The following is a 19768-nucleotide window of genomic DNA, read 5'->3' on the forward strand; positions in this document are numbered from 1 at the left end:
GGAAGTTCCAACTCTTCTCCCGGTGGTTTGGGGTTCTCATCAGAAAGAAATACTTAAGACACTTCACATTCTTTCGCTAATAGAATGAATCATTTTTAAGAGTCAACTCAGCCAACGCAAAGGGAAGGCTGACGCCAAGATCACACATTTTGCCAGGTATAAGAAACCAGCTATATAATATACTTATTATATATTAGATATATATCCAATATTGTATCTATTATCATGCCATGAAGTTTAATACAAAAACTTGGAAGTTGAGTACAAACACAGATATTAAGCCAAATTTATTTCACTCCCATTTTAAAGGTCCTAAATGGGGAACATAACCACCCACCTCCCACCTGCTCCACAGGATCTTGAGTTCAGGGAACTAGGAACTCCACGTTTCTCTCTTCTGGCCTCAAAGAGGCAACTTTCCATTGTAGGGATCTGCAAGGTGTTTATTGTCCTTGGGTTGTTTGGTTGTTTTTATCATTTAAATGCCCAAATTTGTTTTTCACTGACCCAGGCTCACTTTCTGTAAGAATAGCTTTGGTTCACCCTCAGTGCTGGAAACGTTAGCTGTAAGCAGCAATATTAAGCAAATGCTTCCTAAGAATATTCTTTAAACATCAGCAGGCAGGCAAGATGATAAGGAAAAAACAACACACTAATTTAGCAGCTTGGCTCATGATAATAACCGCCCCCACAGATTTTTGTGTTTAAAGAGTATCTTCTTAATGTCCACCTCATTGCAACATCAACTAATACCCAGGTCTTGGCTAATCTGGGGTGGGGTGAGGGGGATGACAAACAGTGAGCAAGCTTATCCTGTCAGCAAAAACAAGAAGTGAAACGACCCACCCACGAGTCTCTTCTCATAGTAGTACACCAGCTACAGTGAGTCCTCTGACCAACAGGACATCAGCATTTCCTCAGGGACAAAGGGCCAGGTTTCTGTAGACACACAGGACAACAGGCAGCACAGGGCAGAGCAAAGTCACTAAATGCTTATAATTCAGGAGGCTGGTTTCAATATGGGATTTTTTTCTAATAACCTCCAGCATAATAAATGCCTTTCTAACAATTCAGTGAAAATGTCACTATCCTTCCTGCAGTAATTTTCTTGGACTGTTCTACATTTTACTTAGAAACAGATATTTAAAAGACCCTTCATCAACCTTACATACCTTTTAGGCTGAGAAGCAGTAAGGTATACCACAAATTTTTAGCCACCTTTTTACTTTTTTATCTATGTACATCCTGCCTACTCCTTTTGCCACCATCTACCACAAGAAAAATGACTGACCTTTTTAACTGGGGTACAGCAAAAGGCCAGGCCAGAATCTGGCTCCGCCATTTCATGGATGTGAATGGCCTTGAGTGAGTCACTGATTCAGTTCTCTCAACCACAGAATGCCAATAGAATCATCCACCTTGCAGGGTTGTGAGAATGAGAGCTTTTACATAAAGTTCCTGGTATAGTACCAAGGGCATAAAGTTATTGTCATCACCATCAGCCTCATGCAAAAAAATACCTAAAACTCACAATCAGCAAAAAGACTTTTATGCGATAAATATCCAAAAATTATTTTTAAAGAAAGATACACAAGTTATTCTTGTAAGATTCTGAAAACCCTGTTACCTGCTTTATTTCTGAGGAAGGGTAAAGGGAGAAAACATCCATGTGAATTTGAGGGGCAGCTACACTGGGAACAACAAGAGCAACACTGTTAGGCCTCTGAGGTTCCTCTGGTCCATAAGGGATGCTGACGCTCCTGGTCTGGAGATTCAGGAGTTTAATTTTTCCCTAGAGCAAGATAATCCATTTTTGCTGGGATAAAAGAATAAGGAACAAACTCAATAGCACCAAATGGGGTTTAACTTAGAAAATAGGGCCAGGTTTCTCCTTTCAAATACAAATTGTTACATGAAAATATGTTTATAAATCATAATTTTTTCCCCCAATTCAATCCCTCTCCTTCCCCTAACAGGAGCCCCAGGAACCTGAACAGCATGTGTATGACTAACCAGATATACAACCCAGCCACCCCTCCAAACTGGAATCTGATCACTAATGGACTGGCCTAGCTCAGGGCTGCCCTCGGGACGGGAAGCAGGAACTACGCTCTCAGGGAGAACGGATACTGAGGATGCCACCAGTCAAAGAGTCGGACGCTGTGCACTGGGTCCAGGATGACTTGCACACCCTGCTCACTGCGCAGTTTCCGACCAGCATGGACAGGAGTGTCTTGGAACACGAGTCTCACTCGATGATGCCGCATGTCCGTGCTCACATTGATAGTAAACTGAGAGGGAAAAGCAAATTCATTACCCAAATTAAACAACCCTGTTTTCCTATGGCTCACTGTGAAATGAGACAGCCGAGACAAAATTTAGAAAATAAATTTAAGGCCACGAGATAATCTCTAAGAGATGATACTAATACATAATATAATATACCTTTACCAAGATATAAAAAATTAAGGGTGATTTTATCTTCTTACATTCAAACTATGCTAAAGAAAGTCTCTCACATGGCTGAATAAATTAGAATACATACACACAGACTACCACTAAAGCCAGTTTTAAAAACTGGATTAGAGCTGTAAGAGATGACTTGACGGGACTTTGATGAGATATTGTTGAGCAATTCAAGTAAGATGCATGAAACATACATCTGATTATACTTTTTGTAAATCAATAGCACCAAATGGGGTTTAACTTAGAAAATAGGGCCAGGTTTCTCCTTTCAAATACAAATTGTTACATGAAAATATGTCTACAAATCATAATTGTTTTTCCCCAAATCAATCCCTCTCCTTCCCCTAACAGGAGCCCCAGGAACCTGAACAGCATGTGTTCATGTATATGTAGGTCTGTATAGAATTGCATGAACATGCAGTACATGGAGTATGAGCATACAACTAGGTCATTAGAGTGGCTTAACCTAGAGAGAGAGGTACCTCCAGTAACGACAGCATGTAGGACATGGTCTTATTCATACGAAATCATGTGAGAGAGTGTGTATGTGCACATGTAAATATTAACAGGCACATTAAAGAACAGTTCCCAAGAGGGTAACTGCAGTTACAAGACAGTGGAAGTCTAAGTCACCTTTACTTTCTCAATGCATTCATGTATTATTTAGACTCTTCACATGAAGCATACAGTTATTTTATATTAAAAAAGAATAAAGTTATTTTCAATTAGGAGGGGGTGTCCCCACATATCTCTGAACATAAACATAAAAGACAGAGAAGACAGACTACATGAACTCTCTAGTTGCCAATCCAGTTAAAAATTTTAAAAACCTGGAAAATATGCCAAATGGTTTACTAATGTAATTCTCAGTTAAGCCTTGAATAGTCAGAGCATTGCACAAGGGACAGAGCTGCCACCCCACATTTTGATATTCCATATAGGATACCACACACATGCCTCAAGGTCCTGACATACAGAGCTCGCACATAAGCCTCACCATTAGTCACTAACAGGATAATGTTTCTTAAACATTAATGATCGCTATAAAGGAGATGCAGAACGTTCCCTTTACTGTAAAGGAAACAGAAGTAAATCCTCAGATGTGACTGACTTCTCTACAAATCTCTGTGTTCCTAATATACAAATCTACTTTCAGACTTTTTATTGATAACAGTTTTCTTTCAAATCCTAAGTATAGTGAGAGTCTATGAAAGAGCTGAGGATGACATTTCATGGCCACTTACCAGGGTAAATATCATTCCCATGACAATTGGAATAAAGATGAAATTGAGGGTGGTGACCTGTAGTAGGCAGCAGTCCTGGTCTGGGTTGGTGTGAACATCTTCGTACTGAATTGGAGGCTGCAACCCTCCCACACACTTGCTCTTTAATCTAGGGGACTAAAGAGAACTGAGAATTACCCTAATATCTTAGATGAAACATTCGTGGTACTAAGACTCCACCAATAAAAATCCTATGGCTGAAGTAAAGCTATTGAGATCCATTTTTGACTTTTCCTCTCCCTTTGTATATATAATACACATGTATGTATTAATTTGTTTATATATGTTTCTATACAGATCAAGGAAAACCTGCCCTTTGAAAGCAGGGGAAATACATTTGGATGGGCAATGTGGCAGTGGGTGTATGCTTCATTTAAATGGTATTCCCTGCCATCTGGCAAGAAATGGAAATTTAGAGCTCTATCAGAGGCCCTCTGATGTTTAAAAGACTGCAAATTCCCTGTGACTTGTCAGACTCTAAAGAACATCTGCTGCACAAACGGGATGGAAGCAGAAGTGGCCATCTAATTCAAGGCACTATAAAACAAAGAGTCACAAGTCTCAGAACTAGGAAAATCTCAGCATTCACTTTCCTGCAGTAATTCTGGTCTCAGCTTATATACCACTAATAAAGGTCCTATAGTGGATTCTACCAATGTCTAATGGATACCACAGATTGTGGACATCTTATTAAAAGCAAATGATCAGAGCCAAAATTCTTCCCTAGAACCATGTTTTTAAAATATATATTTTATCTGCTTTAATTAAAAACTTGTCTGTAACTAATGTGGGATAGTTAACTATGTGTAATGTGTCTCCTCAGTGAGATACTAAGTAAGGGAGACAGAAGAAAGAAAGGAAGCTAATGAAAAGTAAAGATAAGCAAAACCCTGTGGCCAAGATCTCAGGTCCAGTGCAAGCAAAAGGCAGAGACAGGGATGGAACAGGATCTACTCTTCTTCTAAACAGAGGCAGTCCCTCAATTTATGGTGTCCCTCAACTGCCTGAGACATAAAACCATATAAATTATTGTTGTTTACAAATATACTTGCTTTGAACAACAAAATAATTTGTAGGCAAATAACCTCAGTACATTGTTACAACAAGTTTTCCCCTTTTTCCCACTTTTAAAATGTCTTCAAATATATAGAAAAGTTAACAAAATAATGCAATAAACCACATATCCTCTACCATTATGTATTTTGCTTTCTCTCCCCCCACCTTATTTTATACACACACACACACACACACACACACACACACACACACACACACACCACATGCACTATGGGGGAAGGGGTTCTAAGCCATTTGAAAATAACAGTGACCCTCCACCACTATTCAGCATAAATAAACACACTTACGTACAACATTATCGTATCTAAGAAAATAAATAGTAATTTCATATCATCTTCACAGCATATTCAAATTTCTTCAATTGTCTCAGAATGTCTTTTATGGCTCTTTGTTACCCGATCTAGGATCCATTAAAGTTTTAGTCCTATATTAAGCTATATATCTTTGTGCCTCTTTCATATAGAATAGTTCCTCCTTTTTCTTTTCATGACATTATAAGTTTTGGGTTTATTATTTGTTTTTGATAAGGCAATCTTATGCCTAGTGAAATTAGAACAGGATATTACCTGATAAGACAACTACATACCTGTTTTTTGAACTTGAAGTTGAATTCCCACATTGGTTCCTGTCTGCTCCCAACTATCTTTCTGCACCAGAAAAGTAAGCACTATAAGAAAATAAAAATAAAACAAACCAAAAATAAGTAAGAGACAGAAAAGAAAAAAAATCAAAATAAGGTAACAAAAAATAATCAGCAAAAACCTTTCTGTTTGACCGCTCTAAAGCCAGCCATAGTCCCAATGCTGACATTTTACTTTGGCACAGATAGACACCCTCCCACTTTGACACTGGTGCAGCATGAAAAGAGATGATCCCAGGGCTATTCCACAAAGAGAAGAGGGACCAATATAAATCAACCTCAGACACTGCTGAGGTCAACCCCTATTGTTCTCATCTTTAAAGACAAAAACACGGTCTCTAGAGACTGGGGCATTCTCTGATTCAGCAGGCCACTCCACTATATTAAAATCCAAGGACAACCAGTAGCCGCCAGGCAAGATGGTAATAAAGCCGTGAGGCAGGCAGAGACAGCCGCCCTATAACAGGAGCAAGCCTCTCAGGACCTTCTGGGAGCAGACAGCCGGTGTGGAAACTACAGAGCTGGGCTGAATTCAGTCTAGAGTAAGCCCCTCAATGAAAGTCAGGCTACAGCTAGGGTTAACACAAGAAGTCAAGTACCTCCCAGGGGACAAGGGGTGGGTCGTCCGCCGTGCCAGCTGTCCTGCCCTTCAGACATGCCCTGTACGTCCTGCTGTTCCATCAAAAATAATGGGCTTGGCTTTAAGGGGCAAACACTTCTGCTGCCATCACAACGGCTCCAGTCCCACACAAGCTATGCTACTGGAAAGAGAGAGAGGGAGAATCAAATACGAAAAGCTGGAGTCCAGGAACACAGGACAACTTCCTTTAGCATGCCGGCAACTCCCTGAATGCCATGCGATTGGGGTTATGCAAGTGGCAAGGCCATGCATGGGACTCCTGCCACTGCAGGCCCCACATCCTCTTCAGAATATCTCTAACAAGGCACAGAAGAAACAGCCAAGAGGCAGGGGCTTACTATCTAGGTTAAGACCTTAGTTATCACCACCTTGGCTTTTTATAGACCACTTTTTAAAAATTAATACACAGTGACAAGCTATGAAGACATGGGTATCAGATTTAGGCAGTAGCACCTGCATTGCGCACTGGAGCCGCTAGGATGTGTCAAGCATGAGGAGTTTGCCCAATGCTGCTCTACTCCCAGCGACGGAGCCACACCTGGCATGGTTAGCCCACCTCACCACAGTTAGTCTGATACTATCAAAGATTTCTGGGGAGAGAAACTGTCCATGTGAGGTGATATACTGTCCTCCCACATTACAAGATGAAGCAGCTGCTCGGTGAACTTCTACCTGCCCAGCATTCTACTCCTGCTCTAAATCCACCAGCCAGCATGATATTAAGCTGAGCTCAGCGAATGGCCTGACCACCTCAGTTTGCAACCCTGGGTGCAACCTTGATAATCCTGAATTCTTCAGTACCCTTTTAATCGATGTGTGTCAGGTAGAATACTAGACCTAAACTAGGGAAGAAGAATCATATAATAGCCAAAGCAGAAAAACAAAATTCAAGATAATAGGAAGTTCTAGAGAACAGCAGATTTTTGGTTCAGAGGAACAAAGATTACCCACAAACTCAAAAGATACAAATTTAGACAATGGTCAAATGAAAAAAAGAATAAAGACATCAACTGGCTTAAATAACCATGTCTGCTCCACTCGTCTAGCTTGGCAAAGGTGCATTCACTAGATGTGGCCTTACGGAGGAGAAAATGAGAGAATGGACCAAAGGCTAATAGACCTATTTACAAATCAGAAGATGCCAGAAACTTACAATGTATGAATATAGACCACCAGGGAAATCCTGAGATACAAGAAATAGCCCAGACTACAGGAAGAATTTTGGAGAACTGAAGTCTCTGAGTGGAAGGACCTTACAGTCTCTGAAATGACCCACTCCAGAGCCTGGCAATAGTGGATACTTAGCACATGCTAAGTAGTAAAGTCTACACCAGACTCTTTCAAGGAGTCAACAAGAAAGGGGAATCCCAGATGTCAAGGTCACATTAGAAAGAGAAAATTAGTAAACTGTTCAGGTTATATATTTGTACCCTGATTTAAAGCACCTTTCAAGAATTACAGTTTACGTCTGCCGTTTGAGTGGTGCTCCTCCTGGCCCAAACTATCGAAACCATCTGGAGTGGTCCCTTGTATAATGCATGAAAAGTAATTAAAATAAAGACAATAGGAATATGCCAAAAGCACAAAAAGTATTAGGGTAAAGATAAACATAAGCCAGCCCAGCACAGCAAGAATGTCGTGGAGACGTGGAACCCAAGTCCTAGAAGTTACTGAGTCGCCTAGCAGCCTGGTACCTACAGCCCTAACCCTCCCCCATCAAGGAAGCTGGACAGACGCCATGATAACAGGTCCACCATACGAGAGTCTGTTAGTTAAACCCCAAGGCTCTCACTTACTTTGGAGTTCTTTAATGTGCTGGGAGTGCTTTCTGGAATGGCTGGATTCTTGGAGATTCGAGCAGCAAATGGCTCATACATATGGTACAGAGATCGGATCACACAGGCCCGGAGACAGCGCAGCTTCTCCATTGACTCTGGTCGCAGGCGCAAAGGCAGAGAGGCATCCAGCGTGTAGTGCCTGAAACATGACACATTACTCCTACCAATATGTGACCTGTCTTTCCTGGGCTAGGTCAGACTCCTAGGACTCCTGTCTCTGTATGAACCTGGCTGCACTACTCCACTGGCCAGCAGTTAGGAGTTGTCCCCTGTGCTCGCTCTCATACACACAAATCACCACCCCCTCCACTTATCACAACTTCTGCTTCTTTGCTATGCAAAATCCAATTTATATATACCTTGTCATCCTGCACTTCTCCACACTTTTATAATTTTTAAATCCTATTTCACTCTAAAAAAGGGTGAATCTCTAACTTCATACCAGTACAACAGACTTCAGTTGCTCAAAAAGAACCTGTACTGGGGAAGAGCCACCAGGTTCTACTGTCCCATGTCTCACCAAGTTTCTACTCCCCGCTACCTCAATATCCCTTCCCACCATATCCTTCCCGCACTTCTGCACCCAGGAGCAAATGCCAGCCTTACTCATTATATCATTCACTCGCTCCTCAATACCACTATACATACAGCAGCCAAAGTACAAAAACTACGAAACTTCAAGATGACCGGCAAACCTAAGAGACAACTAATCCAGCTGAAAGGTGAGGAGAGAGCATCTCTAGCTTTTGAAAATTCTGGCTAAAGTAAACCTCTGAAGAAAAGTCACAGTTCTGTTTGAAACCTGAAGAAAAGGCTTTTTGCTGAATGGGGGGAGGTGACAACATAGGGAAGACAATTACCTGGATGAATTAATAGTATCAATTTTAAATTAGAGAGGGGCTCAGAGTCCAAAGGCAGACTCATGCCCAGGCACAGAGAAGAGAAAGTAAAAAGAGGTCACCATCCAGGGAGCAGCTCCAAATCCCAAACTGCAATGAAATCAGCAACACAGACAACAGAGTGAGTGCTCTGTGGCCGCACCTTCGGTACAACCTGGTCCAAAAGGCAGCAGTGCAAGTGACAGTCCAGGCCTTCTTACAAATCAGGGAAAAATTCACAATGTCCTCAGGACGGATATAGGAGGCCAGCAATAACCAGATATCCATGGGATACTCTTCTCCACCAGCCCCCTCCAGGTCTTCTGAAACAGAAAACAGAATTATAAACTTTGACCTTCTAATATACACATATCTAAAGATCCCCAATCATTTCAATTCTCCCAGACCCTGCCTGTTAAGAAAACGGTTTTAAGTAGGTCCAAGGAAGCCTCTCACACTCATCACTTCCTGCTCATTCTAGCTGCTGGGAACTTTTGCTTCCTGCTGTCCAGGTGAAATTCAGCTCTAATAATTCTTCAGTGGAAATAAGGAAAATATTACTATGCCCATTTTACCAGCAAGAAAACAGAGCACTGTCTCCTCGTCAAGGGAAACAGAAGCCAGGTTTCGGACTCCAAATACAAATTCCAGCTTTGCCCAATAAACTCTGCTCTTGGTTTCCCGGCAGTCCCCATTCCACCAAACACTTTCTTCAGTTCAGTCATTTAAAAAACAAAACTGGTTTTAAGGTGGTATGAGGAAACCTCAAAGTACAAACTAAAAAACCAGGTAAGTTACAGTGTACTTTCATTACCCAATCACTGCCTGTAGACACATTTCCTTCCTTCTAGTTTCTCCCTGTCATTATCAGTTTGACCTATGAACCTGGCCATACATTGAATATTCAAAGATATTCTGTATTCATATAAAATACACATTTTGGAGGCTACCTACAATGATGACAAAACTATTTACACTACTAGTATAATTTATTACACTACTTGTACTCAATTAAATTGTATTTACCACAATGTTTTAGTGTTTCTAAACCTATGGCAGACAGGCAGGGCACTCAGCACACAGATAAAATGACCTGGTTGACACATGATGAAAGGGAACTGAATGTACCTGGAAACTGTGTATCCCAACCTCCTCCTTCAGGCCTCCTTAGTGTTTATTCTCTTGGCCCTGACATCACTATATATCTCAGGTTCAAGTACTAACTCAGTATAAGGATACCTGAATCTGGGTAACCATAACCCTAACCTTTAATTCAGACCTACTCATAGAGCTATGCGAAAACCAGCTTTCTTCTCTTTGCTGGGCAAAAAGCCCCTACACCACCTCCCGCAAACTGCCTCTGCTTTTCTAAGTGCTTCTGGCAGCTCTATGACTCAATCAGGTTCTTGCACTAGGTTTTTCATAAGAGACCAATGCCTCTAGGACAACATCCTCTTTTCTTATTCTTATCCTTTCTTGTAATGTCCAGTAACCATTAAGGCTCAGTCTACTATGTTTGGGCCTCAAGTTCTCCAACAATAATCTCTCTCTGAAAGAGAAAGCAAAAGACTTGTCAGAATTTTCTCCACTGATATCCTTCAGGACTTCTAAAAGCAGTGTTACCAAAACAGACCATCTTTAGGGACAAAATTCAGTAATTATTGAAGAATTGCTGGTGTTTTAAACATAATTATTAGGAAATTTCAAAATGTAGGAAATGCAATCAGTAAAGGAAGGTTTCATGGAGATAAGCCATGAGAACATAAAGAATTTTAATAGGCATAGGTTAGACAGAAAAGTATTCCAAGTGAAATAAACACTTAACATGAGGCACAGATACTTAGAAAACAAAACACACGTGAGGACAATAAACAGAGATGTCTAACTAGATTCTGATGATACTGAGAAATCAACTGTTAACTTTTTTTGAACGTGAGTTAAAAAAATTTTTTTTCAAGGGCATTTGCCTTTTGTAAATAACCACCATAATATTTACAGAGAAAATAATAGGATATCTGGAAACTGTTTCAATATAAGCCAGTGTGTATGTGGTGGGATGGGGAGTAGGGGAGTAGTGGTTAAAACAAAACTGGCCATGAGTTGGTAACTGTTGAGTCTGGGTAACGGCTAAATGGGACTCACTATACTATCCTCTCTTCTTTTGTTTATGTTTCATTAAAAAGAAGCTAAAAGAAAGAAAGAAAAAGAAAAAGACCAGTTTGACTAGAATGATGGACCCTAATGGTAGTAAGTGGAGCAAGGGAATAAAAAATGAATTATAACCATTTGACCCACGAATTCCACTCCTAGGAATTTACCACTCTCAGCAATCAAGTTTGAGAAAGACAGATGCACCCCTATGTTTATCACAGCACTATTTACAATAGCCAAGAATTGGAAGCAACCTAAATGTCCATCGGTAGATGAATGGATAAAGAAGATTTGGTACATATACACAATGGAATACTACTCAGCCATAAGAAGAGGGAAAATCCTACCATTTGCAGCAACATGGATAGAGCTGGAGACTATTATGCTCAGTGAAATAAGCCAAGCGGAGAAAGAGAAATACCAAACGATTTCACTCATCTGAGGAGTATAAGAACAAAGGAAAAACTGAAGGAACAAAACAGCAGCAGAATTACAGAATCCAAAAATGGACTAACAGGTACCAAAGGGAAAGGAACTGGGGAGGATGGGTGGGCAGGGAGGGATAAGGGGGGGGAAGAAGAAAGGGGGTATTAAGATTAGCATGCATGGGGGGGAGGGAGAAAGGGGAGGGATGGCTGTATAACACAGAGAGGACAAGTGGTGATTCTACAACATTTTGCTATGCTGATGGACAGTGACTGTAATGTGGTTTTTAGGGGGGACCTGGTATAGGGGAGAGCATAGTAAACATAGTATTCTTCATGTAAGTGTAGATTAAAGATTAATAAAAAAAAAAGAAAGAAAGAAAAGGGGGATTACTCCTTGATAGGATGAAACTATTGGTAAATCAAAGATTAACGCATGCTTTAAATATCCTTAATTTTTGATCACTTAAAGGGTGTCAGATGATCAGCTATGGAGGTACTCTTTTCTAATAATATTACTTTCTCTTAATAAAAATAAAAAAAATAAAAAAATAAAAAAAAAAGCAGTTCCTGTGTGCTAACCTCCAATGAGTTCTACAGTGGTAGAGAGGGCATGTCAAAGTGTGGGCAAAGGGTCTGTTTTTATGCAGAAGATCAAGGCCTAGCTTGGCTACCCAGAAAATGAACCCGGAAGCATCAGCACTCTCTGGAGGACTAGTGCCGGGGGATGATCATCAAAAAGCCTCCACAGGGATCCGGGCGATGCTGCGGTTGTGGCTGCGTCCATCCCACCGTCTCCTGGACTTGCCATAGGAATGAGGAGGGAGATGTCTAGGCTGGCATGTGCATACAGTGAGACAACGAATTTGACTGGATCTGTACTGTTGGAACTCAACCAGGAGTTGGGAGGGGTGCAAGTTGTAGCGCTCCAAAATCTTACGACTATAGACTATCTACGGTTAAAAGAACATATGGGGTATGAACAGATCCCAGAAATGGGTTACTTTAATTTTGTCTGATTTCTCTCAGACTGTTCAAGTACAGTTGGACAATATCCATCATATCATAGACAAATTTTCACAAATGCCTACGGTGCCTAAATGGTTTTCTTGGCTTCACTGGAGATGGCTGGTAATTATAGATTTGCTTTGTTTATGTCACCATATTCCTATTATGTTAATATGTGTGCGCAAGTTAGTTAGTAGTTTAAAACCTATACATGCTTAAGGTACTCTACAAGAAGATATGTCAAAGAAATAATCAATCCTCCCATGTTTTCTTCCATATGCTACCTCTATAGCTTTTCTTCTTCCTTCCTAATTACAACCCTTAAATAGAATTCGTGCCTCATATCGAATCTACCGAACATCATAATTCCTCCAGGTGGTAAAGATACCTCGAGACAAGTGCTGGGCATAGAAGCCACAGGGCATAAATCTGCAAAGAAGTAAAAAGCTAACCTTTTCAAACAATATGGCTTCTCTCTCACTTACCAACTTTACATCTCCCTGTGTGGCCCCGGAAGATGACTGGTTAGCCAGAGACGGGTAAGATTCCTCAAGGGAGGAACAACCTAAGACAGGCACAGTCGCAGGGGGGCCATCAGGTGAGAAATCGGGGAACAACAGTGGTGAAGCTTAGAACCTCACCACCCCCCGCCCATTTTGAGAGAAAGCTTCTGCACCCGCGGATGTTTTATTGCCCTTGCCTAGCTTGGATTAGCACATAGTCTACAGGCACACACATGATCATCTACAATTGCTCTCTTACAACACTAAACTATGTTTTCTACCTTTATCTTGCATCTACCTACCACTTCAGCATTTTATTAAAAATAAAAAATAATAATAATAATAAAGGGAGAAATGTGGGATCCACATATAAATCAAGTATAAAAATCAAACGAATATTCATATTTGACCTGATTGTTTATAGTTCATAATGCGTGATCAAAACCGTAAGTTTCTGTGATGAATGAATGCCCTTGCACTGTTCACCATGTAAGAACTTACTCACTATGTAAGAATTTGTTCACCATGTAAGAACTTGTTCGTTATGCTTCAGAAGATTGGAGACTGACGAGAATTAGGCTTGAGATGGATTAATGATTGTGCATTGAGCATTGACCCCCCTATACAGAATTTTTTTGTTGTTAACAACCGTTTGATCAATAAATGAGAGATGCCCTCTCAAAAAAAAAAAATGAATTATAGTTAAAGGGTTTACAAGCAACAAATCACGTATCTAATAGGTGAATGGTATCCTGAATATAAAAAGAATTCTTACAACTCAGTACTTAAATTGTCCAATTTAAAAATGGACAAGAGATTTGAACATTTCTCCAAAGAAAATACACAAATGGCCAATAGCCACATGTTCAACATAATTAGCCATGAGAAATGCAAATCAAAACAAAGAGACACCACTTTACATCCACTAGGAGAGCTATAATTTAAAAGGTCAGACAATACTAAGTGTTGGCAAAGATGTGTAGAAACTGGAATCTTCAGACATTGCTGGTGGGAATATAAAATGTCAAGTTCAGAAAAGAGTTTGACAATTACTCAAAATGCTAAATACAGAGTTACCACAGGATCCAGCAATTTCACTCTTATCCAACAGAAATGAAAATGTATGTCCACACAAAAACTTGTCCATCACATGTCACAGCAATATTATTCATAATAGCCAAATAAAAAGCAATAAAAAACAATGAAGTATTGATACATGCTACAATACGGATGATCCTTGAAAACATTATGCCAAGTGAAAGAAGCTAGACACAAAAGACCACTTATTATATGATTCCATTTATATGAAATGTTCAGAATAGGCAAATCTAGAGAAAGTAGATTAGCAGCTGCTGGTGGGGTGGGAGTTGGGTTGAGGGATGAGAAATGATACTAATAGGCCTGGAGTGATAGAAATGTTCTAAACTTAAATCATGTTTATAGCTGTGAACTCTGTGAACACACTAAACCTACTAAATTGTACATATTAAAGGAGTGAGTTTTATCTTAATAAAGATGTTTAAAAAATCTGTAAGCCATTCTGTGGGAAAAAAAAAAACAAGCCAAGATAAATATATCTCTAACAGAATGGTGATGATGAATAGGGATTCCAAGTGAGAAATTAAACAACAAAGAAGTGTGAGGAATGTCAACATGAATTTGGGGGTTCTGGAAAAGAGTAGCATCACTGACTGTAAGTGGTATAACTGCAAAGTACTGTCAGTTCATTAATTTATTATTTCAATATATTTTAACTAATACAAAATATCTGTCATCTTGACTCTCAAGTACAGGTGAAAGTTCTGGTAGATCTGAAACCAAAACTTAACGTATCATTTATTACAGTAGCTTCCCCCTAACTCTGATTATCGGAACCACTTTGTCTTCAACTACAGCTATTCTGGACTCTACCCCAGGAGGGTCTGATTCATTACATCTTGAGAAAACCACTGAATGATAGTTTGGAACATTACATACTGTTATCTTTGTTTCATTTGTGTGAGTTTTATCAAGATATGAATATCACATACTTTTCTATTTCCCACAATACCTATTAGACATAAAGCAAGCATGAGTAACTGAAACGCACTCAAAAGTCCGTAACGTCTACCTTTAGTTGAAGTGAAACTGGTTATTTATAATCCATATACTTGAGAAAATATTTTTTTGTCATATTTCAAGTTTCCTTGCACATTCAGAAATGCAGAAATGCAAAAGCTTGTTGTGTCCATGGTGCCCATGGAAATCTATATGGGTTTTTAACTGAAAATGACAAGTTCTCAATGAACAGCCTGAGTTCACAGCTTCAGATGTCTATCAAGTGACTTACCAATTCCCATTCCTCTCATATCTAGACAAAAGCAGAAAGCTCTGGTATAGTAACCCCTGACCCACTACTAGGATCTAAACTCTGGCTGTCCACTGGTGTGGCCTCTTATGCTACTGAGAAAAGTGCCAGCTTCAAGCTGTCACCACAGACTGGCCAACAGTCCAAAAGAGAGCAGGCCCTATACCTTTGTGCCTCTTGCTTTTCTTTTTTCTGGAGATGGTTCTCTCATGGAAGCTCTCCTCCTGGGCATCCATCTCATCACTGCTGTCGATGATGTCACAGGGCTCACCGGTCCCGGCAAAGGCTTCCACTGCAGGAACCTGGGAGGCTTCCAAGCCACAAAGAGATTTTACTAGAAGAAAGTAAGGGGAGAAATGAGATGGCAGAGGCCCATCCAGAAATACAAACAGCTGAAGCTGAGGGAAAGGAAGGAAAAAAAAAAAAAAGCAGTGTGACTGCTAAAGAAAGCTGAGAATTTAAAAATAAATTTTAGCATTTTAAATACAAAAATTGTAAAGCAATAGGCAAACTGACTCCAAAGTTGCAAAAACTGACTCCTTAGAAGCGCCAACTTCAGACCTGAAGAAAAAGGGGGTACATTGTTCTTCCACTATAAACCCTACCAGATAAAACACACAAGGTGAGTGCTATTCACATTTGCATCAATTCTCAGGAGCAATGTTTGAAAGTTGATCCGATTTTAACCCTGTTCTGGGGCAGGAGAAAATAGATGTCATAAAAATACGAGTCCCAAGACCTGTCTGTGACTAAAAGGCTTCAAAGAGAAGCGTGGGAAAAGGAAAAGAATATTATGTAAAGTAGCAAACTGCAGCGTAAGTGAAGAATATATGTGAACTAGAGGAGAAAGACTACTAACCACAAAGAAATCAGTGGAAACCACAGAAAGGTACGCAAAGGTTGTTTTGTTTTAATGCAAAGACTCGAAACAGTTCTGCAACAGGAACTGCCTGCCACCTTGGCTAATCCTCCCCTTCCCCCAATGTATGAGAGTAAACACGTTTATGGGAAGGTGCCAATGACTGCAAGACAAACACTGAAGCGGAATCCCAGGAAAATAAAACACCCGGTTCTATCTTCCTGGCCTGAGTCTTAAAAGACTGGCTGGAAGCCTACCTTCCTGCTGTACGGCATTGGCGACGGCTTTCTTCACCCGCCCAGACCTCACGACGGCCGGATCCGAGTTGGCATAATCCGCCACCGTCACTGAAACACAGCACCAGTCCTCAAAACAGGCCTTTTCTCTTCAGCGTCCCTCCCACCGCGTCCTCCGGCTGCCCGCCGGTCCCCGGCCCCAGCCGCCCTCCCACCGCGTCCTCCGGCTGCCCGCCGGTCCCCGGCCCCAGCCGCCCTCCCACCGCGGGGCCTCAGCGCGCGCTCGGCGCTCTCCAGCCCCCTCCCGGCCGCCGGCCGCAAGCCCTTCAACGCCCCCGCCCCCTCGCCCACCTCGCCCAGAGCAGGCGTCGTGGGCCCGGAACTTAAGTCGCTTCCCTCTCTTGGGCATGGCTACCGTGTCGGGGCGAGGCCGGCCTAGCGGGCCGGGACCCCGGGCCATGCCTCGGGGCGGAGAGCCGGCCCCGGGAGCCGCAGACCAGCCCCGCCTGGCTCCGCGGCCATCCCGCACGGGAGTTCGCAGCTCTCGCGAGAATTTAGGCCAGGCTCCGCGTCGCGTTGGCGGCCGACGCCCCTCTTCGCAAACCAATCACCGCCTGGTCTTGGGGATACGTCATCATCCAGAGCCTCCGGTTTAGCCCGCGTCTGAAATCTGTGAGGGTAGTTTACCTTTGTTCTGGCAAGTGCGAGGTTTTGCTTTACCTCTTGTAAGTTGATTAGTGTCTCGGACCCGGAACCCACACCGGCGTTGATTAAAACTGAGTTTACATTCCTGCGCTCCCCGATTTTTCTGCTACCGCTCTTTTCACACGCCAGGTTCACTTCAGCCCCCAAATGGATCTACATTGTCACCTTGTTGCTCCATCTCAGCCCACATAAAGACTACCTGCTCTTCCAAAGTAGGTCTCTCAAGAGTCTTCACTCTGATTTCTGATATATAAGGAAAAACATTTCTGAATTCTCAAAATGAAGAGAGGTTCTTAAAAGTTTTTCGATCTACCGTCATTCTCCAAACAAAATACTAGAAGGATCAATGAGGAAAGAAATTGTCTTTCCTTTATACTGAGAAAGAAAGAAGTCACTGAGTAAAGTTTACAGAACCGTGAGGATGAAGGACCCTGAGATAGTATCACCAGTATGAATCAGGAGTTATTTGGTGTCCTGAGTTGTGTTCTTTGTACTTACTTGCAGCTCCCAAAAGGTGCTAACTCTTAGCTTGAGAAGCATAGTACTTAGGGACCAGGAATCCAACCTGCTGGATCTACCAGAAAATGCCACCCTAAGGTATGTAGAAGATGCCTATTTGAAATCTAATTGCCTAGTACATAGATGTTCTTTGGGAAAAAACTGACCTTTTAATAACATTGTGATAACAGATTATTACCAGAGGTTGTGCAATAGGTTGTATCAATTAGAAATTATAATTGAAGCTGAATATAATTTATTATAATCATGAACTCCTCAAATTTATCTAAAGTCATAACATGAAACAATGGTCTAAAAGGCTGCTAGTTGAAAGAAAATTGTTTCAAATATTTTCCATGTATTTATAATTCCATGTTTGCCGTCAAGTTCAAAGTGGAGCCAGTAAGCACTGAGCCTTCTCATTTCACAATGTTATCAATAAACAATTCATAAGGCCCACATGCATGAAGATTTCTGTTCAAGTGGCTCCCTGTTGAAAACACCCAGGCATTGACACTATGTAGGAAATCAAATTGCAAAAGATACAAATCCTATTAATATGTTGTCACTATCACAAATGTAAAAGATTTAACTGAAATAATTCTCTCATTTTCAACAGTATAATTACTATTTTAATGCACTGGAATGAAATACCTGCCAGTCCTAAAACTGTTTGTTTCATCTTTCAAAATTTCAGAATGAGGTCTTAAGCAAGTCCCCTCAGATACTTAACCTCCTTTGGCCAGTGGATCAGAACACCAATAGACCTTTGATTCCACCTTTCATTACAAAGCAAAACTTTTAATTAATGGCACTGTGAGCCTCCAGACCCGAAGATACAGGTTTTTTTCTAGAAAGGCAAGTTGTAAAAGTTTCTAAAAGTTACTGTTATACTTAAGGAGCATCTAGCTATGAGCATAGCTATTAGGACAGGGTGAAAGGAGAGCAGAGCTATTAGGAACAGGGTCCTCAAAGGAGAAAATTTAAGAATGATACATGGATACATATAGCATTAGGATGTTATCTTTCTACATTACAACCATCCTATTTTTTTTTGGTATTAAGTCATCCTTTATTTTGTATTACTTAGTGAATTATAGTGATGGTGTTTGCTTTTTAAGGTCCTTCCTTGTCAAAACTTGAAGGTGGCAAATCTATGTTGTTTGCCAGAATTCTCTCTTAAATTTTAATACCCTGTGAAATCCTAAAGCCTAGAAACTGTTGGTTTGGAGGCACTGGAAAGTTATTCCTTCTGATTTGAAGAAATATGTAAACAGTAGAATTTCCTATTGGAGTCACATAGTATAAAAAGCAATATAGAAAAGTAATAAAGAGTGTGGATTCTGAAGCTAGATTTACCTGGTTTCAAAGGTATCTTGCCACTTATGGTCTGCATGACCTTAGAAAAGTTGCTTAATCTCCCTGGACCTCAGTTTCCTTGTCTATGTATTAAAGATAAAGATACCTGCAACATAGGGTTATTGAAATACTTAAATTGATCCATGAAAATTATTTAAGACAACATGTAGTCATCACTCCGTAAGTGCCAGCTATCATTGTAGTGGTGGTGGTGATTATTTAAAGACACCTTAGGTGACTAATTTGTTTTTGCTTCTACTACACGAAGAGAGAAAATGGCAAATCAGAAGCAAGACATCCCATTCTAGTTCTTCTTGTGTTAATTTTTATAAGTTGTTTTTCAAGGATTTTGTCCATTTCATCTAAAATATTGCCAAATTCGTGGCTTATTATCTTGTTCATATCTTAGTATCTGTGAAGATTTGTTTATGCATTTTTCTTTATCTGTCTTTCCTAGAGGTTTGTCAATTTTACTACTGTTTAAAAAGTACCAACGTTTGGTTGTATTAATTTTCTCTATTGCATTTTTTCCTGTTTTATTCATTTATGATCTTATCTTCATTAGACACAACATGTGCGTGTGTGGGGGTGTGTATGTGTGAGTAAATACAGTGTTATCGGAACAGAAGTGCTAGGCATGGAATGGTGGGAGATGAGGCCTAGAGAGCATGTGCAGTGAGAAAGGCAGAGGCGAAAGTAGACAGCCCATCATGCAAGGGGTGGTTGGAGGGAGGGGGCCCAAAAAGGAAATAGAGAAAACTGGAGAACCAGAAGAGTGCCGTCACACTAAATCCCAGGGAGTCTGAGCGTTCCAGGGAAGTGGGGCAGCCAACAGCATGGAGGATTAGAGATGCA

The 19768-nt window shown here is 40.8% G+C and overlaps 1 protein-coding gene and 1 pseudogene across 10 annotated transcripts; one reads left to right on the forward strand and one right to left on the reverse strand.

The window, feature by feature from the left end:
- Positions 1-262: 262 nt before the first annotated feature.
- TMEM183A (transmembrane protein 183A) lies at positions 263-16901 on the reverse strand. Of its 10 annotated transcripts, none has more exons than XM_073217133.1 (9): positions 16703-16899; positions 16373-16462; positions 15423-15590; positions 8986-9142; positions 7903-8083; positions 5413-5493; positions 3711-3866; positions 2131-2291; positions 263-605 (listed from the first exon to the last, which is right to left on the reverse strand). In XM_073217133.1, exons 1-9 carry the CDS (start codon positions 16809-16811, stop codon positions 500-502), a joined length of 1209 nt encoding a protein of 402 aa, XP_073073234.1. In that variant the 5' UTR covers positions 16812-16899; the 3' UTR covers positions 263-499. The 10 variants fall into 10 exon arrangements, 9 of the variants coding, with proteins under 9 accessions (XP_073073234.1, XP_073073233.1, XP_036871211.2 ...); XM_073217132.1 differs by having other exon boundaries at positions 8986-9145; XM_037015316.2 differs by having other exon boundaries at positions 8986-9145; positions 16767-16897.
- A 106-nt stretch (positions 16902-17007) lies between these two features.
- LOC108391247 (alpha-1,6-mannosyl-glycoprotein 4-beta-N-acetylglucosaminyltransferase-like) overlaps positions 17008-19768 on the forward strand; it is a 28496-nt pseudogene continuing 25735 nt past the window's right edge.

Source organism: Manis javanica, chromosome 11, assembly GCF_040802235.1.
Source record: "Manis javanica isolate MJ-LG chromosome 11, MJ_LKY, whole genome shotgun sequence".
Classification (NCBI taxonomy): Eukaryota; Metazoa; Chordata; class Mammalia; order Pholidota; family Manidae; genus Manis; species Manis javanica.